Here is an 18,881-nt window from a genome sequence, read left to right as displayed (position 1 = left end):
CATACATTGTAACATGTTAACTATAGCATAAAAAAAATTAATTTCTCTTTTTAATTCTTTTTAGAGAAGAGTCAAACATCTAACAGACACAAAATGGAATGTATAAAAACGATTCTGGAATACATTTTGTTTTGATACCGTATGTTTTGCTCGACAGATCCAGTTTTTTAATTTAAACTTGTTTTCTGCTAAATTAAATAAAAGGAGCATAACATCAATAGTGTTTATTAGCTACCAGTATGACGGAAGTTCAATTACAAGAATTTAAATTGGACCCTGATTCAGAACTACGATTTGAGGGTTGAGGGCGAAAAATGAAAAAGTTGTCTTGGAAGTAAGCCACTTTGATCAATTTTAGATAAATATCCAGACTAAAATTATGTTTCAGTGTATCTTTAATGTATCTTTGAGTCCCGATAAATAAACTATTATTTTCAGGTCAAGAGTGGTTATGCAGAGGTATTTGGCACAGAGCTTGTTAAAGGTAAACCTTATGAGTTCCACACGGGGCGAAGGTGGCGGTGTTTACGTGGCATGGATGCATTATTGAACTCCGAGGGAGAACAGAAGTCAGCTATGTTGCCAAAGAAACACCTATGGTATGCTTTTTGTCTGTGACCCAAATAACACAAATTATATTTATATCTATTGATTACTGATCCATTCAAAACATAATATATATCCCTGTAGTATAGTATAGTTAATAGAGTGATTATTGTTTTTCTGTACAATTAGGAATGCAGATTCCTAGCTACCTTTTGTAATTTTCTTGTCAATAAAGTTGGTAGAAAAAAGTAAATTTATAATCATTACAACTAAGATCTCTTACATGCCTAGTACTCAAGTTTGAATTTTACAATTACAATATGCAATTTTAAACACTGAAAGATGCAATGCTATAAAATGTCTTTTATCATGATTGCGGGCATATACCCAAATAAAATGTGAGCATGGTTCAAAACTTTACTTTATTAATTAGGCAGTATGCGCTTCTGCTGTTACTTACTGTATTGTATGGTAACAAACTACCCTTTCTGTCTTCCCAGGTTGTATACCTCAATGTTCATGCAGCACTAGAGCAACAGCGGTTAGCAGCTGAACAAGAGAATTCTCGAGGTCCCGTCACCATGGTTGTAGGGCCAGGGGACGTGGGCAAGTCCACCCTGACCAGGCTACTGCTCAACTATGCAGTCAGGATGGGCAGACGGCCCAATTTCGTGGATTTAGATGTGGGACAGGGACAGATCAGTGTTCCTGGGACTATTGGTGAGCTCCACTTTAGCGCACTATTAATTTTATTCATATAAAAAATACAACATTCATTAATACATTGATGTTTTTATATTAACTCAAACTAAAAGATTTAATTATAGTCTCTTTGATTATTGCATCTTTTGTGAATTGGTATCAGGTATCCTTTTTCAAATCAACGCTTAAAAAGTAATCATATCTAAGCGACAAATATACCGAAAATGAATCATATACATTTTTTGAACCACCATTTTATTCTGTGTCATTTGATCTAGGTTTTGTAGGTCTAGGACAATTTTATTATCATTAGACTATATCTTTATAAAATGAGAAGTTGAATTGTTATGAATTTTATTATTAAAACAAAATTTTGAAGCATTACTCAATAATAACTGATTGTCGCTAAGATATGATTGCCTTTCAAGAGTCGAAATGTTTAATATATATAATTTTTAAACAGGAGCAGTATTAGTGGAACGTCCAGCGTCAATAGAGGAGGGGTTCAGCCAGCAAGCACCATTAGTGTACCACTTTGGGCACGTCTCTCCTGGAGACAACCTGGAATTGTACAACACAATAGTGTCGAGGTTGGCAGAAGTCATCACTGAGCGATGTGAAAATAATAAAAAAGGTAAATATTACCATCATTTTTAGTGATTTTGTTTGCCAATGCCATAGACATATTAAAGAATATGTTGTGGGTAATATTGATAATAAATTGTGTGACATTAAAAAAATGTAACTCTATGACTTTAATTCGACTTTTATTGGCATACAATTATTTATTAAAATGAGTCATATTTCTTAAAAATCCATGAATCACAGTTATATTATGAGTCATAAGATAATACACAACTAGTTCACAAATGGTGCAATATTTTAATTCAAGTTCATAATATATATGTGTTATTTGTAGCGTCAGCATCAGGTGTAATAATTAACACATGTGGTTGGATCAAGAATGCAGGGTACAAAGTTCTCACACATGCAGCTCAAGCTTTTGAGGTAATTTTATCATAAAACATAGTTATATCCAGGGACTTTTTTGTGGGGGCGTGCGGTGCACTCAGAGAAAATTTCGAAATATCGAAAAAATTGCGATTAAAAAGTACAGGAAGAGAAGGGTACAAAAAATTATAGACTGGAAAATTTTCGAGAATTAACGTGCCCTGTTGGGACACACACACTTGCGCAGCTATGTAAGTGCACGTGCGTAGTTGTGCGAGAACGCTGTGTCACACCATACCTCCCATATAAAAGCAATGTGCGCCTTTGTTTAATTAGTACGTATTACGATTTGTTACTATTACCATCTAAGTACACCACTGTGTATTAAACGTACTCTGGAGCTTTGAAATACATAATATATTCAGTGCCATCTTTGGAGTTTCATTATAGTAGAGTTGTGACTCCCATACATTACCAACAAAAACACAGACAACTCTACATGCCCCTAAAAAAGTGACAAAAAATTATAGATGCACTAGTGATATAATAATATTAGCCCTGTATTATATACTTGCCCACTGCTGAGCACGGGCCTCCTCTACTACTGAGAGGGATTAGGCCTTAGTCCACCACGCTGGCCTAGTGCAGATTGGTAGACTTCACACACCTTCGAAATTCCTATAGCGAACTTCTCAGATGTGCAGGTTTCCTCACGATGTTTTCGTTCACCGTTAAAGCGAACGATAAATTCACCAAGAATACACTCATGATTTTAGAAAAGTTAGAGGTGTGTGCCCTTGGGTTTGAACCTGCGGACATTCGTCTGGGCAGTCCGTTCCACACCCAACTAAGCTATCGCCGCTGCACTAGTAACCTGTTGGTTATTCTTTGATGGTTTAGTAAACTAAATATACTCATATTTGGTATGAAGTAAGCTTGAACCATAAAAAAGGACAGAGGCTACGTTTTGTTCTCAAAAGTAAAGTAGGACTTTATCCCAGAAAGAAAAATATCTAACACTAACCAAAATAAAAAAAAAAAAATTCTGGAAACTAGCTTTTCTTTTTACATTATTCTATTCTATAAGTTGATAATACAATAATTACTATTAATTCTGACAGGTGGACGTGATCCTAGTCTTGGACAATGAGAGGCTGTACAATGAACTGAAGAGGGATATGCCCAAGTTTGTGAAGGTTGTTTATTTACCCAAAAGTGGTGGGGTGAGTTCACGATTTCTGTATATTCTCAGTTAGTTAAGTTGTACTATTGTATAGTATTACTAAGTTAACTCGTCAACATTTATTTTTGAATAAAATGTAATGTTTATTGTATGTATTTGTCAGGTTGTGGAACGATCGTCTACTCAGAGGGCGGAGGCGCGTGACGCGAGGATCAGGGAATATTTTTACGGGAAGAGGACGCCTTATTATCCGCACTCGTTTGACGTGAAATTTTCAGACTTAAAAAATATATAAGGTAAGTTATCATTGGAGACCTGACTTCAGTTATTTATTATAAGACAATGCATTAAAGAAACAAACCTAAAATGGCGGCTTGTACTTACGTTGACAGATAGTACAGTCAGCATGTAAGATATCAGGTTCAAGATTTTTTTTCAAATTAATAATATTTAATAAGCATTCAATCATAACAATAATTATTAATGGACATTACTATTAACTAATTAATTAATTCTGCTTATGAGACAAAATCATTGAGCGCGTCAAGACAACGTAAAAGCAAATCAAGATTGATTATTTTTCTGTCTGCGGTACGTGTGTGAGTGAGTATAAACGGCACTAGTGTGCAAGCGAGAGAAAATGATAAGCACCGCCATTTTAGATTCGTTTTTTTTAATGAGACAATTGGAGGTTAGAATTAAAAGTGCATTAAGAGCTTTACTTCCTAAGAATGGCGACAACCAATCTTTACATTAGGTTTCGTTTAGTAGTTTATAACTGTAAAAATCAGCTGCCTGTAAAAAATGTTTTGCAGGTGGGTGCCCCGTCGCTGCCGGACTCGTGCATGCCGCTGGGCATGCGGGCGGAGGACGCGCTGACCAAGCTGGTGTCGGTGTGGCCCTCGCCGGCGCTGCATCACCGCCTGCTCGCAGTGTCGTTCGCCGCCGCGCCTGACGACCACGTGCTGCACTCAAACCTCGCCGGCTTCGTCTGTGTGTAAGTTGATTTATTGTCATATGGTACTGTGTGGGCCACTGGCCTATTACCATGCTGAGCACTTAATGTTGCTCATTAATTTGTCGTTACGAATTATAACTTATCTGCACTGCTGCCTGACATTTCTTAAGGGTCTAATCTTAGATAATTGTGTTACAAAAATCTATAAAATGTGCTATACGACTTAGGAATTAAACACAGGAGTAGTCTCTAGCCCTCATGTTTCCACTAGATTATAATGATTTTATGAAGGGCAACAAATAATTCTCAATCGCATATTCACTTGTCATACATATGTAGTTATATTGTTGAAATAATATTATTTATGCTTCGCAAGTGTTGCTTAATTTTTTTTACAAAGACATTACACAGTATAATGATTTTTCATCTTTACGCGAATGTTATTTATTTCAAATGTTATTTTATTTCAATAAAAAATTATAGTCTATGACTCTTCACTAAGCCAAATGGAATATTATATAATATGTACATGTCGTTCTGCAGCACGGCTGTGGACATGGAGCGGCAGATGCTGACGATCCTGTCGCCGCAGCCGCGGCCGCTGCCCAACACCGTGCTGCTGCTGTCGGAGCTGCAGTACATGGACAACCACTAGCGCTGGCCCGCGGCCAGGCGCGGCCCCTGGTGGCTCTAGCACTGACCGACGCGAATTATATTGTACATATAGTATTTATGAGTAAACTAATTTCATGATATCTTACTTTTTATTTCACTTTTATGAATCGTTCGTTCATATTACTGCCGTTTAAAATAGAGAATTATAATATACTAGCTTTTGCTCGCGGCTCCGCCCGCGTTATAAAGTTTTTCAGGCTAAAGTTTTCCGTTATAAAAATAGTAGTTTCCCGGGAGCCTATGTTCTTCCCAGGGTCTCAAACTGTCTCCATACCAAATTTCATCTTAATACGTTAGGTAGTTTTTGAGTTTAACACGTTAAGGCAGACAGATGCAGCTGGGGACTTTGTTATATTATTTAGAACTTTTAAGTGAAACAATCCCGTCATACATCATTGTTGCATAACTTTAACCGTTTACGCAGCGCAGGCAACGGAAGCTCTCAAAACTCATAATTTTCCCCGTTTTTGCAACATGTTTCATTACTGCTCCGCTCCTATTGGTTATAGCATGATGATATGCCTATAGCACTCCAGGAACAAAGGGCTATCCAACACAAAAGATTTTTTCAGTTCAAACCGGTAGTTCCTGAGATTAGCCATTACTGCTCCGCTCCTATTGGTCATAGCGTGATGATATATAGCTTATAGCGGTCCACAAATAAAGGACTATTCAACACAAAAAAATTTTTTCAGTTCGAATCGGTAGTTCCTGAGATTAGCTATTACTGCTCCGCTCCTATTGAATATAGCGTGATGATATATAGCCTATAGCTCTCCACGAACAAAGGGCTATCCAACGCAAAAGAATTTTTCAGTTTGGACCGGTAGTTCCTGAGATTAGCCATTACTGCCCCGCTCCTATTGGGTATAGCGTGATGATATATAGCCTATAGCACTCCACGAATAAAGGGCTATCCAACGCAAAAAGAATTTTTCAGTTTGGACCGGTAGTTCCTGAGATTAGCGCGTTCAAACAAACAAACAAACAAACAAACAAACAAACAAACTCTTCAGCTTTATATAATAGTATATATATATGGAAAAGTCTGAATAAAATGAGACCTATATATTTATTGTATCACAGTGTATATTTAAATACACATTATAATTCTCTTTGAAATACACTGTGATCGTAAAAACAATGACCTTATGAAACAAATGAAATTAAAGTTAAGTCGTCATTAAAGAAATTTTACTCAGAAGCCAGTGTTCAGTGATTTTATCGTGGTTATAAATATTTTCTCCCGACGTTTCGAAGACTGCAGCCTTCATGGTCACGGGGCGGACTGCCATTCGCGTAAACATAATATAAATATACATCTAGAATGGGACGTATTTTTATACTATTATCAATAAAACAATTGCTCACTTTAATATTTTATTTATAAAAATAAATACAACCAACATTATTTACATGAAGATTAAAGTTTAACAAAACACACAAAATGAATCTATCAGATAAATCAATTCAATAGAATATTCAATTTGTATATTATATGTATAATTTAAACAGCAATATACCAACCAAAGTTTTCAATAGTTTATCTAAATAATTTCGTTCTGAAATCATTATCAAGGTTTTTTCAAACTAACTCCTTTTGACACATATAATAATTAGTGCTGACAGTGTCTCAAACTCAGAATTCACAAAACTAAACAATAAATTCTTATCAAAATTATTGTATAGGCATCTATTTCATGACATCTGAGATGCTACTGATTATATAACAACCAAATGTTGTGACGATGCCGACACCAATGGTCAGTATTTACTGATGATACCCTTATGGCCAGACGTAATTCTACTGAGAACTAGACTTACTGGCGTTATTACGTAGTATTTCACGACCATTCAGAACTTATCAAAGGCGCCAGTAACTATCGTATTGGGATGAAAAATCACTCAAATATACAAGTTTTAAGACTGCCTCAGTGACGTAGTTGTACTGCATGCGCGGTATGGCGGCGTTCTGAGGACCTGGGTCCGAATGCCGAGTGGGGCAGTGATCTGTGGATTTTCTACTCAGTATGAGGCCGGAATCGGGAATTTGTTCCCGATATGGCGATAGCCTCGCCCCCATCACATCATGAGACGGAACACACTTGGCGAAAAGTAGGGGCCCTGGTTGCACCGATACCCCTAAGGATAAATAATTCTGGGATAAATACGTGCAGTTTGTTTGTATTATATGCAAGTTTTTCCATTTTATCCAGTTTTACCAATCTATAAATGGTGCGAAATTCTCTGTAACGTATTTTTTTAGTGTTAGTTTTGCTGCCGGTTCTTCTTGCTTTCCCCGTCACTTTTGTGGACGTGCGATTGCGCAAACTTGATCGCCACACGCATCGCGTCTTGGACTAGCTGTTCGCAGTTTATCAGGCTCACCTGGAATATGCAGAATTTATTAATTTATAAACTTTAAGTTTTACAAGTGGGTTTGCCTGCATGAAACATCTTTATTGCGATAAAAAGTAACTTATATGTTAATACGGCTCATAATCTAGTGCGTTACATTTAATTTCCATTTGGAACTTTCTGTGGTGATATTTCATGTACTTTAGCAATTAGAATATTACTCAAATAATGCCTGGCTTAAGATAACATGTTAAATACTGGAAACTAGACCTGCAATCAATCTCCTTTATTGAAACTACATAGTGGTGCTGGTATAAGGGCGTGTAGAAAAGCTAACCGGCTATTATCATGGGCTGAGGCAGACCGGGCTGTGTCGCGTGTTGTAGTGACCCATCTTATTATGTGTGTGTGTTCCTTATAAAACCATGTATGTTATCATATTAAAGTAGTAATAAACATTTACTAATGCAGAATGATCTTTGATTACACATCCTGAGCGCTCAACCTAGTCTCTAATGGAAGCAATTGTACACAAAATATATTGTATTGCTGATTTTAGCGTTGCGACAAGGCCCGGCCCGGCTTGGTTGGTGGAAGTGTACCTTGGTGGCGCTCATCTGTGCGTACGTGAGCGGCTCCTCCGGCGCGGCGCCCGGCGCGGCGGCCAGCACGTCCGCGTCGAACACGCGCGCCACGCAGCGCAGCCACGCGGCCGCGGAGAACGACGACGACACCACCTCCTGCGGGAAGGAACACCGATATTTATTACGCTACAGATCCATACTTCTATCTGGTAACAATATGTGTGACGCCGTTCGCAACTAACTTCACGCTGGTAATATCGATTAGTGATACAGAGTAAATAATAATATATTTAAAATTCGACCGTACCATTCCGGTATTTCCAAAAATAGGTCTTATTTTTTCGGTCTTTAATTACTTCTCCATACTCGCTATGTAATAATAAAAGTGTCCATAACTGGGTACATGACTAACCTGCGGCACAGTGCAAGCGGCCAGTATCACCCCGCCGGCACAGCCCAGCAACATGGCGGGCAGCGCCGGCGCATCGCTAGCGGACGTCTTGATCGCCCGCGCCACGCCCTCCGCCTGCATGAGGTAGGAGCAGCGCACGAAGTGTACCGCGAAGCGTCGCCCCTCGCGTTCTGCTTGGTGGACCGCCTCGCGGATCTCTGTCTCTGCTATTGCGCTGGGAACAGATATTACCACGATAATCTTATCCTTATGTTCTAAGGATAGGTAGGAGAAATACCTTCAAGAAAAGAACTTATTCCTACCTCAATGGCTGGCAAAGCATTGATGATTCTCGTATTGGGGATGTTTATGGTCACTATCAATCAGGAGCTCTGCTTACACGTTAACGTTCTCTATTTTATATATAAAAAACAATTGTCGACTTAACCGTGTCATTAAAGGTGGTAAGTTTTTTTTTCTACTTTGGCAATCTCGTAGATAGCCACGAAAGATCATTTCCGCAATTTACCAACAAATTAATTCATGATAATTTTTTTAAGCTAACGTCGACTAGGTGAGCAATCATTCGCTTATACATTCCATTATGAAAATATACGCACTGAGTAGCATCATTGCGCATACAAAACAATTGTGATTAGATTCTAACCAGCCAGCATAATTTGTGTCGATTGTCAATGGGTAATCATCTCTCGTCACTCGACATCCTATTTGACCAATTCACTTACTATCAGGTGCAGTGGGGTCATTTAGCACGTTAAAAAAAAAGATTCGGCGCGCATAGACTTTGCACCAGTCGTGGACACTCTTAAGAATACTCACTGCAGCGCTGTGTCGTTCATTTCCACGGGCCTCTTGTGTAGTGTGTCCAGCATGGCGAGGCACTGCGCGTACTCCCCGTGTGGCGCCCCGGAGCTGCCGCACAGGTCCGTTAGAGACCTCTTGATATTGGCCACCTCTTCTTTCCGCCTCTCCGGTTCCACCAGCTCGATTATTTCTTCCAGTTTCCGGGCTCGCGAGAATAGTTCTTGCGCCTGGAGTCGATTTAGGAAGTACTGTTTCAATAAACGATCCCAATCTTAATTAATCTTCAATCCGACTCCGAGAATGACGGGGTGTCTATACTACAAGTACATACTGCCGTCCTAAGCGCAAAACCGGTATGTCAGTGACACCTTATTTCAAGATAATCACAATTTTGTAAATATAGTTTTATAGTTTTGTATGTAAAACTGAGATAGAGAAACTCTTTTAAGGTTTCTTTAACAAGTTCTAAACAAGATACCGTTATCTAGGTAAGTTCATTGGATGGGTATTTCTTTGAGATATCTGACGACATAAAAATCAAGAGTTTGATTTTTTTTGAAATACCGCATTTGAGCTTAGCGCGGCAGTATAATATCTGGGCGTGTTATCATGTAAAGGCAGACATAGTGCTTACTATCAGTTGACCCACTATTGACCGTTTAATAAAAGATCCCAATCCTGATCTTCAATCCGACCTCGAGAATAAACCGATCAAACTTGTACACACTAAACACGTCAAAAAAGCTCTGGGACCTTATTCTCTATCCCGCACGTTATTTTGTGCGTAACAAGCAATTAACACAGCGCATCATGTTTAGGACTATAGAAATTTGGCTTACAGAATACCATTCCATGCACATTTCTCGAAGATAACATGACACGGCCGCGTTACACGTTTACACTATCATACAGAATAAGGGCCCTGTCCTAATACCTGTCCATTTGAGCGATGAATTGAAAAATTGATTGAGATCGCTTATTAAAGTGGACGGTTAATCTTCCTGCGACAAACAATTGCAAAAAAAAAGAGAACACGGCTTGCTATATCAATAATATTAGAAGTCAAATAACATGGTATTTTTTACCACGCACCTGCAATGCCCTCTCATTGGTGATGGCGTGTACGGTAGGCGCGTGCCCGCCGGCGCCCTTGACCAGCGTGACGCACAAGTCCTGCAGCAGCCCCGCGCGAGGCGCATGCGTGCCGCAACACAGCTCCCTGCCACACACTGCTGGTGCGTTAAACCATCACTGCACTGCAGTTTTTGTTAAAACCCGCCATAGTGGCCCACGTAAGTTGCGTTCGCGATCAGCCTGTGTATATTCGGTTCCATCAGGCGGGCATGATTGTGTCTACAGTCGAGGGATAATAATCTCTCGTCAGTCTTTCATTGGACCCCACTCCACTTACCATCATGTGCGGTAGCGGCACTTTGTCATGCACTTATTAAAAAAAAGTTATTGAAAAAAATAGCTAAATTGTTTTTAAAATCTACCATGTTGTCACATAACAGTGAAAACTAGCAAAACGTTAAAAAAATTGCCATTAAAAATTATGTAATAATGCAGTGCATCATAGCTGCTACTTCAAGTCAATTTTCCATTTTCCATGGAAGACCATTCCAGCCAAGTCAACAGATAAATACATATATGGCAATTGATCAACAAATTGCTTTTGCTCGCGGCTTCGGCTTTGTGTAAGAGTTTTTCGAGAATACAAGTCCCGCTATATATTTTCCCGAGACGAAAGCAGTCCATGTCTTTTCCAGGGTCTCAAGCTATCTCCACGCCAAATATCATAGCAATATATTCAGTAGATTTTGAGTTTATCGCGTTCAGACAGACATACAAACATGGTGGGTGACTTTGTTTTATCATGTAAATAATTATTAATCTAAAAACTTCTCTTCAAATTGCTATACCCATAACAAAATCAATTACTTTGAAGAAAAATCTGTACTATCTATGACCGGGTTCTTAATTATCAAAACCAAATGCTACTTACTTTGACACCAGTGGCGGTTGAACTGTGACCAGCCTGAGCCCTGTTTCAGGGTACGTTTCCCCTGGCACGGTTACCACAGAATCCTCCCTGGACAGCTGGACGCTGTCGATCACTCGCGTCTCCACTGGCGCGTTGGTTCTTATTGATTCTCTGCACATACAGAGTGATTTAAGGAGTACTTATTGAGGATAATTTTCTTTGTGTTGTTTTTTTGTATTGTTATGCAAGGTGAAACGATCCTAGGTTGGAAACTATCTCGAATTTATTTTAGAGAACTACACAATTTTCAAATAGCATTCACGTCTTTTTAAATTTTTTTGGAAATTTTGGATTTTCTTTTTTTTATCCTATGGTATGGTATGATAGTGTTCATTTAAAAAACGAAATCTATTAAGAAGAGTTAAACTCACCTAACCAACTCCTGCGCATCCAGCACGACCTTCTGCGACAACTTCTCGCCATAAACCGATAGATTTAAACTAAACCCTTTGTCCGTAACACTTGATCCCGTTTGACACACCACGCTATTCGGCAACACCTGTCTTATAGCTGCATTTAATAAATGAATACCGGTATGATTGAGCATGGTGTTAAACCTTTTTTCACTGTCAATAACACAAGTCACATTATCACCGCATTTCAAATATGTTTTTTCACTATTTTCAATCACAATATGTCCTTTATGGAAAATAAAATCGCGAATTTTGAACACACTTTCCACTTTCATAGATAAACTGTCATTTATTTGTACAGTACCACTGTCTGCGGCCTGACCGCCTTCCTCGCAGTAGAAATTTGATTTTTCTGTCACTAAATAATAAGGTTTATGTTCGCACGCGTCTAAATAGTCTATCCATTCGCATTGTTCGTTTAGTATTGCTATTAATTTTGTCCGCAAAGGAGGGAACTCTAATCTATTACCTATGACTTCGTAATTATATTTGTGTGAATCGTCTGTGCTTTTATAACCATTTTTGAGGAAGTTGTCTATGCTTTCGTCAAAAAGAAGACCTTTGTTGGAGTTCTGCTCTTTGAATGACGTTTTGTGCCTTTGTTTGTGCTTTGACAAAAGTTTCCAGAAACCCTCCTTGTCTATAGATAAGTTATTGAGATCAGCGATTCGTTGTATGATGTCTTCTTGGAAGCCATGCGTGTCATACAATTTGAACACTAATTCTCCAGGTACTATGGTTGAATTGTGCTTGGACATTGTCTGTGGAATTGTGATATAGTTGATTAATTGATGAATTTCTGATCAGTATCCATTACAGGCAAAGTAATTTTACGGAACATTATAAGCACTACATCACATTAAGAACTAAATCGGAGTCATCATTAGAACTTTAATCTAACCTCATGAACACTTACCTCTTTAAACTCCCTATACCCCAATGGGAATCCAGCCATTTCCACATCTCCCATGGCTTCCACCTCAGGGTACACTACCACCAATTCCTTCCATTTCTTCACCAGCCCAGCCCTCATCTTGGCATAAGCTTGCCCTTCGTGCTCCATGATGACCTTCGCATTTGGCGCTTTGCTGACCAACTCAGGGTACGTGGAACCCAGGGTTTGGACCACTTCGTCATATAAAAGTGGTAGTAAATTAGAATTTTTAAATATGTCCGTCGATATTTTGAACGATTTACGCATTATTTGTTTTAGATTAAGACTGAAATATAAACAGAATGGCGTTAAAACTACATACACTGGGAACTGTATCAAAAATTGATTATTTAGATAATAAAAATCTATAATTTATCTAAAAATTTAGAGGCTCTTTTCACATCATGGGACTTTTTTTGCTCATAAAATAGAATCCTAATATTTTGCTAATTATTCTATTTGAGAGTTAACATCAAAACAATTACACTACATAATCAGTAAATTCTAGTTACCTAGAAGCTGGAAACACGCCATCCGCTAAACAAACGCTGATCATCCGCGCGTGGTCCGCCAGTCGACGGTACGCGCAGTCTAACAACGCGTCACTTTTGTAACTGCCAGTATATGGGGACACATCTTTACTGTTCTGCAAGATAATGTTTTTATTATTTGATAACCTACTAAAAAACTGTATTTTTTTACTTAATGATAAAAAAAAACATTAAAATGCAATAAAAAATAAATTATTAAATATTTATTTTTTATGATACTGACTTTTTGAAACAATAATATAACTTTAATTTGTTTCAAACCAACTTTTAATTTATCTGTCTCATTCTCTGCATTTTTTCTATACTATTGCATAAATTTACCTTTTCTATAGCCTTAATTATGGGTTGAAAGAGATCGGTGTCGTAGTTAGAAGGCACCTGTTGCAGTATAGTGGCCATGCGCTCCAATCCCATACCGGTATCAACATGGTGCCTACTGAGCTGCTTCACTGAACCATCTGTTTCTCTGAGAGAAAATCATTGCTATTAGCCTTAGACCAGTACACTGCACATACTGTTGTTGATCTAACCACTGATATCAGTAAATAATCTCAATCTCTTTTTTAAACCATCATGAAAATGGATCAATCAGAATAACGTTGTATTACATTTTACAATTATTTATTGTATTACATTTTAAAATTGAGTTTGTTTATTGACAAAGCGTGTTGCAGCTTTAATAGTAAGCCTCATGCTTAGGCAAATGGTATCGACACTCTACTTAATTTTTAATTACAGACCAATAGATGGTACTAAACTAGGCATATTACAAAAGCAATTTAGTGTTCAGTATCTTTTATCTCATAATTACACTAGCTACAATATTTATCTGTCTTGAATTTGAGCCCAATATAGCGATAGGGTCGACCCGTATCACATCATGGGACAACTAATGGCGAAATATCGGTATATAGAATGCCATTCCACACTTATTTCACGAAGATAAACACGGCTGTCTTACGAGTTTACACTGTCATAGAGAATAAGGCCCCTAGTTGCTTGGCAAAAGAAATTGACGAACTGTTAATAACTACTCTAGGCAGCCTTCATATGTGACAACCTATCATGGAGAAAACCATAAACTAACCTATTACATTGTATGAAGACAAGATTCCATATTTCAGTAAGTGACCCATCAGGATTTACGTAATGGATCTCCGTGCATGGTCCACAGGGGCCTGTTGTGCCCATTTCCCAAAAATTGTCCGCTGCCCCCAAGCCTTTGAGTCGACTTGGTGCTACTCTAAAAAAAAACAGGTCAATATTAAACTCTTTGCCAGAATCTTTATTTCCCCATAATTATAACCTAGGCATCTTCACAAGTGAATTAGTATCTTCTAGCCAAGCATGCTCCACTGTAGATTACATCATGACTTATCATCAGGCGAGATAGTGGTCAAACGCAAGATAAATCAATGCTATAAAAAAAAAATAATAAAAAAACTATCAATAAATAATCAACTGTATTGTAATGTATTGTAGTTTGATATTACATAATAATATATATATTAAAAAAAAACTAAAATATGTATTTACAATATGTGGATCACATAAATAATATGCTTTCAGTTTATCTATCTATACTTATAATAAATCTGTAGAGAGGTCAATTCTGTACATGAAATATATTTCCAAAATAACTATCAGGGGGTGATTAGGGATCGATACTGATGCCAAAAATGCAATTAGTAAAATTATTGTCTGTCTGTCTGTCTGTCTGTATAACCGTTATAGAAACAAAAACTACTCGACGGATTTTAACGAAACTTGGTACAATTATTTGTCATACTCCTGTGCTGGTTATAGTATACTTTTCATCACGCTACAATTAATAGGAGCAGAGCAGTGAAGGGAAATGTTGGGAAAACGGGAGAAGTTACTCCATTTTTAAGCTTCCGTCGCGTGTGCAACCTTAATGGTTAAAGCTACACAAAAATCATGTATGACGGAAATGTTCTCCTTAAAATTATGTAAAAAATATCCCATGACAGCATATGTCTATCTTTTATGGTTGACTCACAATAACACGTGTAACTCCCGATAGCTTAGCAGTTGGAAGCTTTCTCATTATATTTGTCTACTCTTACGTTTATAACACTCTCAGTCATCCCTAATTAAAAAAGTTAACATTATTAAATATTCCATAAAAAAGAATCATAGAAATCGGTATAGAAACACCAAAGTTATACATGAAATACGCTAATAATAAGCCATCATGCGTGAATACTGAATCATGCTATAAGGATTATTTTTGTATATATATATATGGTCGCGAACGCACAGGCAGGCGGCTTGCTTGGCACCTAGAGGCTAGCGAATCACCTAGCGAGTAGCTTCGTAAAACGAACATTCTCGAACGTTCGCGACCGGCTCCATTTTTGAAGTCCGAAATCCACGCGGGCGAAGCTGCGGGCGGAAGCTAGTTTTCAAATAATTTGTATGTAGTGTTTACCTATAATAGCGAATCATACTTAATTTGCTATTAATTTTATGTTATTTTGTAAGCAACGGAATAAATGCTAGTAAGCCTAATAAAAATTAAAAATACAGTAATATAAATTGTTTAAATCTATCTTGAAATATCATGAACAACTTAATTAAATATTCATGAAATATTATGTCTCTACGAATGTCCGCGAGGTTCAAATCCCCGAAGGGCACACACCTCTGACTTTTCTAAAAAATCATGTATGTATTCTTTGTGAATTTATTGTTCGCTTCAACAGTGAAGGAAAACATCGTGAGGAAACCTGCACATCTGAGAAGTTCTCTATACGAATTTCGAAGGTGTGTGAAGTCTACCAATCCGCACTAGGCCAGCGTGGTGGACTAAGGCCTAATCCCTCTCAGTAGTAGAGGAGGCCCGTGCTCAGCAGTGGGCAAGTATATAATACAGGGCTGATATTTTTATTATTATTATATTATGTCTATGCATATTTGATCAGTGTAATTTTTCCAGACGATGTTGTGATGCACATTAACAAAAAAAGCGGCGATAGCCTAGTTGGGTGTGGAACGGTCTGCTGAGACGAATGTTCGCCGGGTCAAAACCCAAGGGCACACAACTCTGACTTTTCTTAAAAAAAAAAAATGTGTATATTCTTTGTGGATTATTGCTCAATTTAACGGTGAAAGAAAACATTCTGAGGAAACCTGCATACCTGAGAAGTTCTCTATAGGAATTTTGAGGGTATGCAAAGTTTACCAATCCAGACTAGGCCAGCGTGGTTGACTAAGGCCCAATACCTGTCAGTAGTAGAAGAAACCCGAGCCCAGCAATGGAAAAGTATATAATACAGGGCTGATGATGACATTAATAAAAAAAGCCTATGCACTTGTCCTTTAATATTCAACACTAGAATTAATAAAAGTATAATACCCGATAGATTTCCAGATGTCCCTGCATTCCCTATCCTCTGGTAGACCAATGATGGCATCTCCAGAAAAATATGTGACTACAAGATCTTCAGGTTTCAGCCTGTACGGGCCCAGCAGGAGATCCCATGCCATCTGACAAGCTTCTTTCTGAAAGATAAAGGAATACAAGCTTGCTTGATGATTCTCAAAAATTATAAAATTTACATTTTAGATGCTTTGCCATTTACTAACTTTAAGTGTTCAATAAATTACTAACTTAAATAATTTATAAGAAGTACAGAAAAATATAAAATGTAATAGGAAGTCTTATTGCTAATGTTTTATAATAATAATATGAGATAATAAAACAAACTAATTATACATAAGTAGTTAACAAAATAGTTATTAAAAATATCTGTTTACCTTATAATAATCACCAAAAGACCAGTTTCCAAGCATCTCAAAGAATGTGTGGTGATGTCCATCCGTACCAACCACTTCCAAGTCATTGTGCTTGCCTCCCACCCTCACGCACTTCTGTGAGTTCACTGCTCTGATGCATGGTGGGGCTACTTTACCCAGGAATACACCTTTGAACTGAAAAGCGAAACATAATATTAAGTTATAAATATATTTATTAACAAAACTTTTGTCTGTCTACTGTATTCACTAAAATTATTGAAGTGATTTTGAGTAAATTATCTGAAGAATAAACTTGAAATCAAGAGTACTTAAATATATAAAACCGATTAGTATAAATATACCTGATTCATGCCAGCATTCACGAAAGGTACCGAAGGATCGCACAAAGGCACTACGGAGCTAGACTTGACGCGTTTATGAGCATGTTTTTCAACAAAATATTCAATAAATGTATTTCGAATACTGCTGGAAGACTTCGAACGTGTCCAAACTTTTTGGTGGATCGTACCTCTTTGAACCGGTATTCGTAGCATATTTTATTGGTTACAAAATACGCTTTAGGCCTAATATATAAATGCCAATAGAAATTTAAATTACAACAAAATTGTTTGGCCGTTAAATAAACATTTTCTATTGCCTTGAACTGAACATAAACCTTTCGCAATTCGCAAATTTTTGCAATGAAACTTGAACAAAATAACTGTCATTTGTCAACTATTTTAATTGTCAAAATTAATGTTGAGTAGGAAATACAAGAGGCGGTACATTTGTCCGGGACATGACGTCAAAATGTAAGAGTGGCTCAAAATTATATATTGTACTACTTCAAATTTTATGTCGCGGCAGTCGCGTTACTTATTCTCCGTCTCTGATAAACTGTAGGACGAGGACAGTGAGGTAGAGAACCGCATGCTACAAATTACAATAGGACGTTTTTTTACAATGGACATTACATTAAGGTGCGTTGGGGTTAAATCGGACGCTTTTTCGACGTGTTAAACAGTCTTCTCGAATTATTTTTTTACAATAATTCTATAGGAGCTATCATAATGAATTAGCTATATGTTATTAAATATACTAAATGGTATATATTTTTTCAATTCCTTATATATAACAGTTAATGTTTTATAGGGCTTTAAAAAAGTACCACACTTTTAGAAATGTGTGAGAAAGATAGGACCTTCATAGGTATAGTTCGGACTACTATCTAAAATCGTCTATGATACAGGGATTCTAAAATCCATAAAAGAGCATATTCTGATCTAGATATTCATTTATAAACATTCAAAAATTTTATAAATTTCGTAAGATATTTTTAGAAGCGAACTTTGTTTTTTTAATAGTTCTAGGCATACGATCATACCCCACATGAGTGACACTGTAGATATTTTTAAAAATATTCGAAGAAATAGTACATACACGTGTAAATAAACAATAAATAAACCAAATCGACCATTCATCAGAGCTAAAAAGATATCCACAATTAGTGAGTTCAGACGTTTTCATGTATAAATTTTGATAAAAACTTGCAATATTTTACAAGTGCTAGATCGAACGATTTTTATCCGTTCTTTAACGACAAATAATTGTATGTGTAAAGATCGGATCTCAGGGAATATACGTGTTTCGACAAATTTCATTAAACAAGTCACAAGATTTATTTCCTTTATGATAGTATATACCTACAAAATTAATTGAAAACAGTAAATACTCAATTAAAATTAGGCAAATTCTTGCATGGGGTTAATCCGGATCTGCCAGGGAACGACAAAACACCGATATTCTGTTTGTTAGCACCGTAAATATTATTTACTTGACGGCTTCACTCATGTGAACTAGTGGAACGTAGGGTACAAGATCGCAGGTAGTGTTGTCCGAAAACAAAAATTATAACACAATTACGAGTTATTTGATTTATACGATGTTATACCTCTTACGATCTTACCCCAACGCGCCTTACTGCGTTTCAAGACGCGAGCGAGAGGG

The 18,881-nt window shown here is 37.2% G+C and overlaps 2 protein-coding genes across 2 annotated transcripts; one reads left to right on the top strand and one right to left on the bottom strand.

Moving 5' to 3' along the window:
* Window positions 1–75: 75 nt before the first annotated feature.
* Window positions 76–5,100, top strand: LOC115449623 (protein CLP1 homolog). Its single transcript, XM_030177490.2, is given in 12 exon segments — window positions 76–299; window positions 302–334; window positions 439–502; window positions 505–599; window positions 1,047–1,266; window positions 1,712–1,882; window positions 2,168–2,256; window positions 3,321–3,422; window positions 3,546–3,665; window positions 3,667–3,678; window positions 4,198–4,379; window positions 4,884–5,100. Coding segments are annotated over 12 exon segments (1,260 nt in total). The 5' UTR covers window positions 76–239; the 3' UTR covers window positions 4,996–5,100.
* Window positions 5,101–6,382: 1,282 nt separating this feature from the next.
* LOC115449836 (alanine--tRNA ligase, mitochondrial) lies at window positions 6,383–17,622 on the bottom strand. The gene is made up of 14 exons (XM_030177726.2): window positions 17,237–17,622; window positions 16,896–17,069; window positions 16,495–16,640; window positions 14,203–14,358; window positions 13,437–13,581; window positions 13,077–13,210; window positions 12,547–12,850; window positions 11,589–12,391; window positions 11,179–11,328; window positions 10,266–10,392; window positions 9,189–9,400; window positions 8,370–8,583; window positions 7,976–8,113; window positions 6,383–7,403 (listed from the first exon to the last, which is right to left on the bottom strand). Exons 1-14 carry the CDS (start codon window positions 17,426–17,428, stop codon window positions 7,284–7,286), a joined length of 3,015 nt encoding a protein of 1,004 aa, XP_030033586.2. The 5' UTR covers window positions 17,429–17,622; the 3' UTR covers window positions 6,383–7,283.
* Between the last annotated feature and the right edge of the window lie 1,259 nt (window positions 17,623–18,881).

The sequence above is a fragment of the Manduca sexta genome, chromosome 13 (genome assembly GCF_014839805.1).
Source record: "Manduca sexta isolate Smith_Timp_Sample1 chromosome 13, JHU_Msex_v1.0, whole genome shotgun sequence".
NCBI classification, from domain to species: Eukaryota; Metazoa; Arthropoda; class Insecta; order Lepidoptera; family Sphingidae; genus Manduca; species Manduca sexta.
This window is presented reverse-complemented; position numbering and strand designations above follow the sequence as displayed.

Excerpts from the sequence above, each read along its gene's own strand:
- LOC115449836 (XM_030177726.2), bottom strand. The coding sequence starts at position 17,428 with ATGCTACGAATACCGGTTCAAAGAGGTACGATCCACCAAAAAGTTTGG. Across the intron at positions 16,641-16,895 it reads CTTTTGGTGATTATTATAAG|AAAGAAGCTTGTCAGATGGC; the intron begins GTAAACAGATAT and ends TTTATCTTTCAG. Across the intron at positions 13,211-13,436 it reads TAATTAAGGCTATAGAAAAG|AACAGTAAAGATGTGTCCCC; the intron begins GTAAATTTATGC and ends ATTATCTTGCAG.